Consider the following 15,151-nt stretch of genomic DNA (forward strand, 5'->3'; position numbering starts at 1 on the left):
AACGTAAGTATTTCGTACAAATTTAACTCCACGTATACCTATTTACTTATCATAATTTATGCAAAATATATTTTTAGTCATTATATAATATTGTACCAAACATGCCATGACATTTATATTTTCTGCATTTATTATTATTTCCGTGTCAAACATATAATTTTCTTAAAGTATCGATACCGATGTAAGCCATATTAACCCTACAAACAGAATAGTATAAAAAGCGGCGCGGGCGCGACGCGGCGGAAACACTCGTCGACATGATAAGTGCATTAGCATTATTATCTCGATAATTACTTGCTTGCATTTGGGCCAAATAGCGCGGTCGCTTCTACCTTCTTAAATTACTTTGGGTGCAGACAAGCGCTCGTTCGCCGCCTTGCCGCCTGATTACCAACTCCCCGCTCTCCACAAGGTTCCTAAATGTTCCGACTCCCAACGAGACACCCTTACAAATGTTTGAACTATTGCTTACTGCCCAGTTAAGTACTGAGCCAATACCCACCGTCTCGAATAGTCTTTATTTACTTGTCGAATGTCGAATACTCAACACACACAAGAATGAGCTTTTAAAAGCAATAGCACCTTAATTAAGTGACGTGTGCTCACGTTATTAGAGAGTTCGAACTTCTTAATGCATAGGTAGGTTTGCTTTTTTGTAATTTAATTGTATTCTTCAAGAAAAGGTTATAAACAGGTAAAATTACATCGGCATTTAAGTTGGCAAAATTAAACGTTAATAAGATACAGTTACCTTTGATACGTCTCTCAATATACAAGTTCATTATCACGGCTTATAATGTGGAGAGCGATATAGGAGCAATGCCTCAGGATTGCAGTGTACACGCAAACCTAACATCTGTCCGCTTAAGCCAAATGAATGCACACTTTAAACAACATTCCTACGCCAATGTTAAGTATTGAAGCCACATTTCCATTCCGCTTTTCGATTAGTTGTAAAGTTGTATGCTGTTATCTATTTTATCACATGATGAAATAAATGGAAAATATGTTACCATTGTATTATTACAGAATTGTAAGTGTGTTAAAAATATTTAAAAATTCCATCTAATATTATCTTAAATCCCAAAGTATCGTATAATAAAGTACAAGTATCAGTATAAGCTTCCTGATAAATGTGTAATTATTTTAAAATATGCCTTGAACTTATATAAGAGCTCGTTAGTAAAATATCACTATTCAATTGTGTAAGTTTAATTACATTTTCGTTAATGGATCCTATTAAGTAATTGTGTACTCTATCATCTAGTAGCTGGAAACATTACGTTTTAATCGTTTGTAGGAACGTTAGCAACAAATAATGGTTATCTAGCGATGGTATGATGGTGGTAACGTTGCGTGTCAGCTGTCAGACGCAGCCGGCAATCAGTGAGCCACCATTAATAGGGCTAAGCGTTCTCATTAACCACGGAGCCGCCCGCCGCTATATGCCCGACGACTCCGCACCGCACCGCGACTGGCCCTCTTACTCTTGGTTAAGGGTAACTTCACACGTGACACCAACACGCGCATCTTCTATAAACATTTCTCTATTCATTATATCTTATATGACCATCATCGATTTAAAAATAACTAAATAAAACCATTATTTTCATAGCCCATTGCCGTGTAATTACGTTAAGATGTTTCAGAAAAAATAACGTTAAATGAAATTTATTACATGTGAAAGATTCATTGCGATACGCATGCAGGGGTCGGCCGTTTATTAAATATTGAAGTGTTTCAACTTCGACGACCTTCGTAATTAACTACTGGCCTTATAGTTTGCGGTTAGGTGGCATACAACACGGTTTCATTCATATTTTCAATTTTGCTTAAATAATTGTCGTAGTCTTTCCGCACGTAAGGTAATACAGTAAGCGTTACATGTACATATTACAATGTACATTATATTAAATTATACATATATACTGCGATCAATTTTGCATCATTTTATTGGTATATGGTACTATAGATGGAATAAGATCTTTTGCAAGTTATTGAAAACCTCCTGTCCATCAAAAGATTCATCTGTATATTGCACACAATGGTGTTTAAATTTCCATCGAATAATGATACTGTCAGACGGTGAATATATTCTCCGACACATACGTATAAGATACCTAATATTTTGTTTATGTTTTATGAGATATATTTTGAAAATGTATGTTAATTTGTAAGCAATTAATGTTTTATTTTAGATTGATTTTCAATCAGATCAAATACTAAAACAATCATTTTATGTTTTTTTGATGGGAACTTTTAAACTTGTCTAGGCTGTATATACATATTTATTATTTTTAATTATTTTAATGAGTATCAATAAAGTTTATAAAAATATGTATGTAAAGTTTAGACACGAGTGAGATTGTTTTTATTGTGTCCAATATGGGTAAATAAGGAGCGAGCGATTTATGCGCATCTAATTTGACGGAGGAGCGCGCCGCCTCTCCGCGGGACACTGGCCTTTCGGTCTGTTATCGCGGTTTGTCTTTTTATTCGGAGTATTTTGTTGCCGCTACGCTCCGAGACTTTTTATGCACACATCAATTTCCGCGCCTCATCGATTGATTTATTCATAAAAGGCGAAGCCCTTGTCTTCACTCAGGAAGAGCTTTTTTCGGCGGTTGCGCTGCTGAAATTTGTAATGAACCTCATTGGAAAACAATGTGCTATATATTACAGAACTCACACATGCGAGTACGTTCACATGCGTGAGTTGTGCACATAGCATAAACTGAATAGATTATACAGATTTAATAATTTTAAAACGTCTAATAAATAAATCCTTTTCGGGATCATTAGCTTACAAGCTTAATGTGATGATAGGGAAACAACACATCAAGAACGGCTAGATCGAGTAAACAAAGGATAGGAGAAGACAAAATGACAATGCAGAGAAACGTTGCAAATGTAAATTGCGGTCGGAATCACTTAGAGAGCATCAGATAGGCGAGCACCGCTGCGACCGATCCGTCAACGTCGATTCCAGTTTGCATTACACGGCTTTTATCTTCTCGGGTTTGGTTTAAATCGGCAACATCAACAAAGCTGTTTACCAAATTATTTTAAATAATGATTTGCAAACTGCATCGACTAAACACGTCACGTCGTCGGTCGGAAGCAATTTACTCAGAGATCAAATATTTCGTTAAGATTTATAGGTATTTATCTGGTTGTGTAATCAAACGCAAACCACAATAGAGTGAGTCGATAATGACGTCGCGTTTTCCAGTGTAGCATTGTGTTGCGGTGTCGCGTGGGCCGCGCCGAGATCGGCTGAGCGACAAGCTCGGCTCGGAGCGGGACGCGCGGCGTTCGGTGCGGCGCGAGCGCGGCACGGGCACGGGCCGCGTGCCGCCGCAGCCGCCGAGGCTTGCCACTCGCACGCGGTGTTGTTAACGACTCTCAGCACGCGATGTCCGCTAAATTAGCGGGGTTTTCCTTCCGACCATCTAGTACTAGGAAATCGCGAGAAAACATAGTTTTTCATCACCAGCCGCCGACTGGTTTTCTGCTCTTTTATGTAACTGCTTCGCTGACAAACTTTACTGTAGCGGCGCAATTAAGATTTCCACTTTTTGCACACTTTTATTGCCTTAATTCATGGAAACTTTATTGTTGAGAACCTGTATCCGTAGATAACTATCTCAAAGAAGAAATCGCACTTTTTCTAAATGTTTCACAAACAAGATCTCGTTTTGCATTTTATGTTCCAAGAAAATAATGTTTATAATGCCTACTAGCCTACTGCGCTACTCCATAATGCGCGACATTTTGTGTTATCTAAAATCACAAACCCCTCTGGGTTTACATGTAAGTGATACACACCATTTTGTAGATTTTGATATTAACGTTTATATTCGTGTTTATCTTAGGTTTTCCCCCTATGGCTTCAAGTATCACTTGGAGACAGCAAGCAGCAGTTCGCAGAGGCGCGAGGATGACCGGATCACCTACATCAATAAAGGCCAGTTCTACGGGATCACACTGGAATACATTCACGATCCTGACAAACCACTTAAAAACCAGACTGTCAAGGTTAGTCTTTCTATTTCAAACATCTGTCTGTATTCTTTTAAACATATCCGAATTTGTAAAATTCGCAAAGGAAGTTTATAAAAGTACGATAAATTCTAGAATTTATTATCAGCGAAGTGTATTACAAGCATACGCGTTAACTGCACCGGATGTTTACTTGTAGCAGACCTTAGAAAGCTGCGCCGGCGCGGCGCACTGTAACTTGCAAGGAATCGTAAAACAACGCGCACTCAGCGTCTCTCGAACCTCTTTATTTATTTAACTGTAATGGGTGAACGGTAAAATAAAATGTATAAAATTGTTACTACTGTGCGGAAATACAATCGATGTGCGAGTACATAATTTACGAGCTGAATGTAAAGCACATAATTTTATTGGTTAGCCTACGCGCACCCACGACATTGTAATACGAGCTTTGTCCCGCTGCAATCGGACAACTGTTTGTGGGTTGGTGCAATTACTCAAATTTTCAAAGCATTTGTATTGCAAAAAATGTTCTTATACAGTTCTGTTATTTTAAAATTACAACAATTTTTGTATCAGTGTAGAAGAAATATGTAGATACATTTAAAAAGCTTTTTTTTACTAATTTCGTAATATTTTAATTAAGAGATATACACGTCGTGATGACTAAAAATTTATTACATTGATATAACATACAAGCTTTGTCAATTCCAAACATTTTGCATATTCGATTGTAGTGAATTACACAATCTTTCACCATTGCGGTAATTATAACTGAATGAATGGTTTGCACCAACAATATTTTACATTATTGCTAACAGATAAAACGAAATCAGCTATAATACTACACAATAAGAGAATATTTAAATAAAACTTATGTTAATGAAGTACCATAAAAAATATTCATGTCAATTACTTGCCAAATCGAAATACTAATGTTACGCAATGTTTTGCGGACTGTCATAAGTAAAACAGGGGGTACTGTGACATGACACAAGTAACCGACGAACATAAGAGATAATTTTTTTAAATCAAGTTCTATAAAAGTTTTAACATATTCCACAAAAAAAATATTATATATAAGATACAGATTTTCGTTCTTAAAAAAATATAGCGCGAACTTTACAGCAAAGCTTACCTTAACCGAATGATATAATATGACATAAGTTAAATAGCGGGTATATTATATTTTTACGGTCGGTAACGTGGTTTTAAGATGTTCACCGATATTAGTCGATATAACAGTATTGATCATAAGTTCATAAGATTTTTCTGACTATTGTATGAAATTATATGATTGATCGAGTTTTTGGGTTGCGATGCGCAATGTTGACTGGATATAAGTGGTCTGCGGGCACTGAGCGCCGAGCGCCAAACACCGCGCATGAACGGGCGCGTCGGATACCCGCGGGGTGCGACCGCAGGCGACTCGTGTCAGTTTCACTTCGCTCTCGGCTACCGCATCTTGTTCACCTCCCTTACTATATTCACTTTCATATTTTTTTATAACGTACGCGATCGAATTACAAAACAAAACAAAATCGCTGGAGCACACAATATTATGTGTGCAGCACACTATAAACAAAGGCAAGTTGTTGTATTGTCAGAAATACCTAAACTGCAACATAAATTCTTCACGTTGAATACAATTCAATAATGACTCGCTAGCGTGACTCGGCCAACCATTAAATCATGGGAAAATTAAGTAAAGACAAAGATAAATCCTCGCCGATATCCACGTGTGCTCGTGGAAATCGGAAATTCCGTATCATTGTTTCGCGACACTTCCCGAGAAAAATACTGTATCATCTATCATTACCGCATCCATCACTAGCGGCGTGTTACAATGAAATTGCACTACATCATATAAATTAACTGTATATTCTTGAAAAACCAGAAAATCCACTTTCGGTAATCTGGTTAATCTGGTTTATATAATCGAAGTAGGTATTTAGGTATTGTTGTGATGTTAGTGTTGTTTAAACCTGCCGTGAGACTCAACACTTAACAAGATGCTATTATATACTTGTCCGGAAATATGACAATGGCACATTATTGTATAAAATGTTATTTATCCTTTTGTTATTATTGTTTGTACAAGTGATGACTTATTAAAGCCAGATCGTCTTAGATCGTATGAATATAAAATTTTCAAACCGCCTTGCCTGTAATCACTTGAGGTTTAAGGAACATTGGTTCACAACACAACGAAGTATTGGTCCACGATTCTTAATTATATTTGTTTCAGTGGTTTTTATCGGCTGATTCCAGTAATAAAACACTTTTGTGAACCAATATTTTTCATGAAAACTTTATTGTGAAACCGTCTGTTTGAAACAATCCGGACTCAGTATGGCCTAACAACTATAAGCCGTCACCTCGGCCTCGGACATTTTTTATAATACGCTTAACTAAATTCTTAAAGCTTAGATCGAATAATTGAAGACACAATGAGACATACATTTGCGGTTATTATTATGGCAGTAAGTGGGCCGCAAGTACGGGCGAGCGCGAGCGGCGCGGCCGAGCCGAAGTAACATGAATGCAGTATCACATTCAATACGAAGTGAGATAGGTACGCGAAGCTTATCTCGCCGCAATCGAGTCCGCATTGTATAGCCGCGCCCGATAATTAAGACGACGCTTTTGACATTCGCCATATACGAGTAGGAACACAATGACCGCCCCGGGAGACCGCGCCGGACGCGGAGCCGCAGTGCCGCGCGCCGCTGCCAGGCCACGGCTCCTTTGCTTGGATGTATATCGTACGCAAACAATAACCCTTCTGCATTATGATAAAATAATTACCAAGCGGTAAACATCGTGTTCCTTAACAAGATTTTTGAATGTTATAAACATGATTACAATATTGCTACGGAAATTCCGATGACTTACATTTATGGCCATAGAGATCATGACTAGAGTATAGACACATTTGCAACATGTCTTTAGGCATGTCACATATTTATATTTCGTCATTCATCATGAAAATATATAAGTAATTTTTAATTACTTTACTTATTGTTGATATTATTAGAAACTAGGTAGATATAACTGTATATCGGTTTTGAAAGCAATGAAATTAAAAATTATTGATAGTTATTAATGTAAAAACAATTTCTTCTTTATCAAGTATGGTTGAAATTTGTGAAGTCACACGCAATACGAATTGGAAATGAATTTGCGTGCCAAAAAACGGTTACAGTGCGATTTCTTTTAGTAAACAGAGATTTTGCCTGAGAACAGGACGTGCGTGGCGGGTTTGTAATTACGTCGGGCACCGCCGTTGTTTTGGCTGGATTTCGTTTTCGCCTCAAATATAATCGTATACGCTGTTTCATCTAATGAATACCTACAACACAAAATCTACATTTTTCAACTGTCTAAGTTCTGCTGCCGTCGAGCTTGTACTTTTTTAACACCACTCATGTTCACACGCCACGAATACCACATGAATCATTTGCATCTCAAATCAGAATGATAAATAGAATTTTAAAATGTTGTTCACCTAAAAAATTCTTCGGCAAACTTGAATAATTTAAAAACATATAACTCTATGAAAATAGTTTTAATATGAAAGAACATTATGAAAGCATGTCGATCAATCACATGGTGCAGCGGTAATTAATCATCTGCAATAAAGCGGTGCCGTTGCAAGATATTCTACTTCACTGAATCACTGGATGAAGGGGTTGTAACTTCGCTAAATAATTATGCGCCGCGACATTTTTATATAAATTTGTAATCATTAATCATGGTTTTTGAACAAGTACAACCGTTAAACAATCGTGCGACGATGCATCTTTTAGAATTAACTTGTGAACTAACATAATTAATTTTTGAGTGTACATTGAAATTAAACTAATTTTCCGGATTCTATCGCGGTTTTTTGTTTTTTATTTTTCTCCCGACGTTTCGAAGACTTTGCAGCCTTCATGGTCACGGTTTTTGAGTGTAGTTATATAACACAATAAACAAACACACCAAAATGTAAATAATTAATTCCTATTGCCTATTTATACGAAACATAGGAAACAATTTTCTTTTATAATTATGGATTTATTTATGCGACACTATGTGGCAACATGAAATCAGACTAGTAATTTAATATTATGTCGATACATACATACCTATTTAATTTGCATACCATGATAATTTATACCTTTTAAGCGTTACTTATAAACTTCCGTTGAATTTATATATTCTGAATGATAGAGCAGTGGGTAGTGACTAGTGGCTCGTACATATTCGAAGGACTCGTACAACAGCGTCGTCGTACATATTGCGTGTCTGCTGCACACGTACTCATTCAGAGCATTTTTTACACAAGTTTTTATCGGCACACTGATATCATTGTGTTCACTTTCGTAGCAACGGAAACTCGCGTAACGAGACACGCCGTCGTTTTTATTTTCTTTTTGTAATATTTCGCGATTTTAATGATTGCTCTGTTTGCCTTTTTAAGGCAGTCGTTAATGATGCCTTTTACACTGAACGTATTACGCTTGATGAGGGATTATAACGGTCGCATACTGAGCAGTTCCTACGAGTGCGAGCACCTTTCGGCTTGCTGCGCCGCTGCGCTGCCTCGCTGCATCGACAGCCGACGTGCCAAGTGAAGGGCTGTCATACGAGACACGGCGGGCATTTCTCACAGAAGGCACTCGGCTGTAATGAAATTTTCATATAAAACTTCACAAGAAAGGTTTCGTGAATGCGAGTGAATTGCAAAAAAAATCGCGCAAAAATTTTCATTCGTGTCGTTTGAAGCCGTAATCATGCTCATAATCAATCACGCGTTGAGATATCTCAATTTGGATTGCACCCTCGTGTTTTTAATCACTTCCCGCGTCCCTTAGCTGCCGCTCTCCCAGCCCTGTCGTATAATAAAAACACTAATGATTATAAATTGCAGAATTATACAACGGAAAGCTCGGTAATAATGTTTCTTTAAATGACTAGCGATATACGTTGTTATAGGTATCTATATTTCGAAAGATATATTTACAAAATACTTTATATTATACTTCAAAGGTTGAGTTCATAAAAAAGGAATTAAATTAATCGCCAAGGATAATTAATATGTCAGTAATTCCAGAACTGACTATTGAACGCGACAATTATTAAACAGTTATGTTATAGTTTTTTCGTTGTAATAGTATTGCATACTTATTAATTATGATTTTTTTTTTGTTTTTACAATATCTGGAAATGAAGTAAAAAAGTATTATTTTGGTACATACTTAATATTTCTTCTACCAATAAGTTGTTATTTCATTGATACATGTCTATCTCTTACTATATCGTAGTAGTGTCACAAATAAAATGAAAGGACACGTTTGTATGTATTAGTAGTAATATATTTATTAGTAGTACTTATATTTTGTACTCAAATATAATTTTGAAATAACTATAGCTTGCATTGTGTTTAAATATTATAATTTTTATCTGGCCGAAAGTTAATACTTGTTGGCGAGGCGACGCGAGTCGGGCGCTGCAGCGAGCCAAGCGCTTTTCGTTCTCTTGATTGTGTGCATGTGCAAGTAATCATGTCCTGCATCAGAATTTTTCGCATGTGCGCCAATTATGGTTATATTGGATATTTGTCCACCGCAGGCTCGGCTCAACATAATGTACTTTTTATGTCTTATCTTTTTTTAAAGTAATTTATGTGATTTTAATGTACCTAATTGCTTTTTTCTCCTTTTTGTTTTCCAAACTAATATTTTTTTGTCATAATTCCACATCGACATAAAAAAGATTACAATTACATTACTCGCGAACGAGTATAATTACCTTAGCGAAAAAATTAAATTGCAATAAACATGTGGTATTATCGAATACCTTACTTTTATTTCTGCCTGTACATTAAATTCCTTTTTACTGTTGTCTGTATCAAAATGGTACACCAACATGGACTTTTTTGATTACTGATACAGTTAATATTCCCATAAACATCGATTAAAGGCTTGTTAAATCGTCTTTTGTTATTTTCTTGCTGTTTAATTCCTTTGCGCTCACCTCCAAAAATATACGCATAAATGTTAATATCAAGTAAATTATATTTCTTTTGATATAGTAAACTTGTAAGACTAAAGTATTTAATTCCCAAGATAAGTATATTTTATATAAAATTACAATAAAATTTGATCAACTTATATGGATTTTTAGATAGTTCATTACCATTGTTACGTTATCGAAAATAAATGAAGTTAGCTCCTAGTCGGCGCCCGGCGTTACGTCAGTATTTAAGTAGAATTAGATAGAGTATACGGCAACTCGCGCCCGAACGTTACAGTAGCTACGTAAAAAGTTTATAAGCATAAAAAGTAGGTAAGTATGCGCTAAGGTTGGTAGCCTACGCAAAGAGCGCGTCGCTCGGCCGAGCGTGAATTTTCCACGTTCGTTTCAATTTCGCATAACAACGCTCGATAACTATTACACATTCGCGGCATTACGTATTATTCGGTAATATCTTGCGTGTAATCACCAAAATAACATAACTAGAATAATTAACGATCGAACGTAACAACAATGCGCTAACATGAAGAATAATTAGAAAATAGATGTTACATTTTTAAAGAGAGGAGCGATATTATTTGTTCCCCCGCTTTCGTTTATTTGTCGTACTAATATAGGTCTCAGGTCGGGCAAATTGTATTTGTGTTTTTCTGCTCACTATTAGATCGTGGTCTGAAATTCGTTCCCGATATGTCGATAGGCCGGCTCCGATCACATCATGGGATGGAATATACTTAGTCTGGCCATAAATACTGTTACACTTAATTATAAAAAAATATTACATTTGAATTTCGAATCTGTCATTTTTATACGATTGTTCATTGTGTTTTCTCATTTTGGCGCCAATACATTGTAAAATATTTTGCGATATTAAAATGGTGTGGGGTGATAAAGAGAACCGAATCGCTGTGATAGCATTACACAAAGTAGGTATGGAGCCAAATGCAATTTTTAAAACTCTCCATACACTTGGTATTAGTAAAATGTTTGTGTACCGGGCTATTAATAGGTACAATGAGACCTCCTCTGTTTGTGACAGAAAAGATCTGGCCGTCCACGTAGTGTTCGTACGAAAAAGGTGGTCAAAGCAGTAAGGGAAAGAATTCGAAGAAATCCTGTCCGAAAGCAAAAGATTTTATCTCGGGAAATGAAGATAGCACCTAGAACCATGTCGCGTATTTTAAAAGATGACTTAGGACTTGCAGCCTATAAGAGACGCACTGGCCATTTCTTAACTGATAATTTAAAGAAGAATAGGGTGGTAAAATCGAAACAACTACTGAAGCGGTACGCAAAGGGAGGTCACAGAAAAATTTTGTTTACGGATGAGAAAATTTTTACAATTGAGCAACATTTTAACAAACAAAATGACCGTATTTATGCTCAAAGCTCTAAGGAAGCTTCCCAATTAGTCGACAGAGTGCAACGTGGACATTATCCGACTTCAGTGATGGTTTGGTGGGGTGTTAGCTATGAAGGAGTGACTGAGCCATATTTTTGTGAAAAGGTATCAAAACATCGGCACAAGTGTATCAAGATACCATTCTTGAGAAGGTAGTTAAGCCCCTTAACATCACCATGTTCAATAACCAAGTATGGTCCTTCCAGCAAGACTCGGCGCCGGGTCATAAAGCTCGGTCCACGCAGTCTTGGTTGGAATCGAACGTTTCGGACTTCATCAGAGCTGAAGACTGGCCGTCGTCTAGTCCCGATCTTAATCCGCTGGATTATGATTTGTGGTCAGTTTTAGAGAGTACAGCTTGCTCTAAACGCCATGATAATTTGGAGTCCCTAAAACAATCTATACGATTGGCAGTGAAGAATTTTCCCATGGAAAGAGTGCGTGCTTCTATTGATAACTGGCCTCATCGTTTAAAGGACTGTATTGCAGCCAATGGAGACCACTTCGAATAAGCTTTTTATATTTTTAATTGTTTTATATTTATGTATTAAACTGACACACTGTAAAAGTAATAAATGTTATTTGCAGTTAACAATTTTCTTTTTTCTTTATTACAATATTTATGGCAAGACTAGGTATTTGGCGAAACGTGGATGCTCTAGTTGCATCATTGCCTACAGCCTCGGGGATAAAGGCGTTATTTGTGGGTATGTGTATAATATAGTTAGGTATATTTAATTAAGTTATCGAAAAAAACTTTCACTTGGAAGTCCCCGAGGCAGGCGATAGCGCAGTTGGACAGTGGACATAAATGGCGTTACGTAATCCGAGGTTCGTCATTGTTTCGATATTCGAGCTGTCACAGCGCGCGCGTATTTAGCGTCAATCGTCGATAGCATCGCCGGCCCTGGCCGGCTGCCGTCAGTTATCAGCGACGCGGGGTGATCAGACTTCAATTTTATTATGCAACGCCGTGAGTCGGGGCTTAAAACATAGCTGTTTTCGTCACTGTCCGTCCACTCGCATTAGTTGTCATTTTAGTAATGTTAAAGAACATAAGGAAGTACTTTATTTGGTCGTACACTTTTTTAAATACGACTACTTATTGTAGGTATATGAATAATTCAAATAAAGATACTGGACAAAAAGATTCTAATTACTTACGTGGCAATTAATAAAGTTTCGGCAATAGACTAAAAGAAAAAAGAGCGGAAGAAACTAAAATGTGAGAATAACAATTAGCTACTAATAAATAATTAATTATAAAATTAAATTATATTGTGGTTATCTTTGTTTCACTTTTATAAGTTACTTTTGTAATTGAAACAAGAAATTTGTAATGTGTTTAAACAATGTAACACAAGGGCATGTTCGAAAGTGGGCTTTTAGCGGTAGGTAGAGCGTCTTAAGCCACATCAAACCTCGTCCAGAGCCCTGCACATTACAATCTGACATTTCCTTTCGACATTTGAGCAGATTAGTGTTACGAGGCGACTTTGGAGTTTAATCCGACGCACGAATGGTTGCGGGAATTGCTACGGTAATCAAGATTTAGCGATCGCCGAACGCTACGCAACTATTTATTTATTCTATCGTTTCTAGTATCCAATTTATTTCATTCGCGTAAACCTAATCGTCAATTACATCTGCTTGTCCATACATGTAAATTGAAAAAAAAACAACTATGATCGGTAGTTTTCCAGCCAATACTACCTCGCAGCTAAATATTCAATTATAGATAGTGTTCAGTTAATGCTGCGGCAATTTGTCCGGCAGCGGAAGTTGCACGCACATCACTAGCAATCTCCCGTAGCTCGGAGCTGCGTCCCGGACGGCAACTCTTGCCCCAATGCGCGTCATGCAACACTCGCACGCACAACTTAATATACAGCCCACTGTACTCTTCACGTACTAAACAATTTAAATAAAATTATCTTACTTTATTTAAATATATACATCTATAGTCTTAGTGATCAATTATGATGCGTTCGATGATGATGTTTATTATGCAAATTACATGTTTATTTGTTGAACGCAATAGGTATTATAGATAAACTAAAGGTGTCATCATATTGTTTACAATATACAAATGGACGAAGTGCTATACTATATATTTCAGTCAATTGTAAAATAGATACCGGCACGCAGGCAACCGCGTGGCTGTTACACCCACAGTTCCGCTCAGAATTTATGTCGAAACCGACATTCACTGCAGAACATTCGCAGCAAATAACCTAGGCGTTAAAACAACTAGCGCACTTAACAAACAGACGTATCCGTATCAGATATATCGAGACGGCGAGACATTACTTTTGCGTTATCGATAAAGCTCAACGGTGAGCGAAATAGTTTTGCCACACAGCTAACATAAATAATAATGTCATAAAACAGATAGGGTTGATGGATAGCCGCCGCAGCCGGACCTGCGCGCGGTGACTAACGAGGAAGCCTTTGCGACAACTGAAACCTTGCAATGCACCAGACAATCCTCTATTTGTGCTCTCCATATTAATATGTAACTATATCATACGATGACGCCGCCAAAGGCAGAGGCTCGGCATTATTTAGATATTAAAGTTCCGTAATGAATGTTTCCATTCTATTACATGCACCCATTAGCACCACGCACTATTTGTGATGTTACGCGAATACGTGTAACTCAAGATTAAATCTGAAATATTGTTACGCTGATACGTTAACGATGTCATTAACTCACAATTTATAGTTAACAATAAGACAGGTGTGTAGACAGTTAGTGCCTTCTCAGATATGGCTGACAACAACTACATTAATGAGAAATAGGCACCGCCATTGAAATAAAACGGATACATGCGCGAGCTCCCCTCTTAATTAGATTGTTAGATGATCATTTGACTTTGATCTACAATGACATCATGAGAAAAAGTACCTACCAATCGAATAAGATATATTACAACATTAACTTATTACTTTATTTACATAATAAATAAATGAAACAGTGATTTTACCTTTGATTTTTCAAAAGTAATACAAACATCAATAAGATAAGATGGAGAAGGCTTCACTTAGTTACACGTGGCGTGCATTTATTTATATCTTCTTAAGATTAATGAATGTTTTGTGCCTTCAGATCATCGAGTTGCGTATATATAATATGCATATGCAATTGCTTATTTATTCAAATAGAGTGACGAAATTAAAGCGAAGCGGTTGTTGGGGCGTAATCAGCGAGACACGGGCACAACAGCGTTCGGGCGTGTGTCACACACGAGAGAAAGCGTGCTTAATCAGATAACTCAGATTGTCAACCGAGCTCCTGAAATCGGGTCGAATGTCGATACACTCGATTAATTAATTGACGGCCCGAAAAGTTGGGAGTAACTGGTCCGAGAACCAAAACTGTGGGCGCTCTCTTGTGAAACGCGCTTCAAATTTTACATGCAAGATAAAAATGGCGTTTTATTTTATTAGGGCCTAGTTACGCATCAGTTATTAAAACTTAAAACGAGACGATGTTGGATCGAAATGAGGTTTTTGAATAAAATAATTTAAGTGCGATATGAAATCAAATCAGATAAGTTCTTAGCTTTAACTGAAAACACTAGGTTTGGTCTGCAAAGTAATAATTATAATGTATACCGTAATTTACCTAAACTCCTAAAAATATCAAAGAACGTAATCCTGTACCTAAAAAACTTAAGTTATTTATAAATTTGCCGCTTATAAATTCACAATCTGAATCTAAAA

General features: G+C 36.8%; 1 protein-coding gene across 7 annotated transcripts in view; it reads left to right on the forward strand.

Annotated features, from left to right (window-relative positions):
* The window catches only part of LOC115450822 (protein grainyhead), a 125,670-nt gene that overhangs the window by 96,106 nt on the left and 14,413 nt on the right, over window positions 1–15,151 (forward strand). For all 7 annotated transcript variants that reach the window (XM_030178971.2, XM_030179052.2, XM_037442627.1 and 4 more), the window contains one exon: window positions 3,876–4,038. In XM_030178971.2, the coding sequence (XP_030034831.1) occupies window positions 3,876–4,038 (163 nt within the window). The remainder of the gene's footprint in view (window positions 1–3,875; window positions 4,039–15,151) is intronic.

This window comes from Manduca sexta, chromosome 25 (genome assembly GCF_014839805.1).
Source record: "Manduca sexta isolate Smith_Timp_Sample1 chromosome 25, JHU_Msex_v1.0, whole genome shotgun sequence".
Lineage (NCBI taxonomy): Eukaryota > Metazoa > Arthropoda > Insecta > Lepidoptera > Sphingidae > Manduca > Manduca sexta.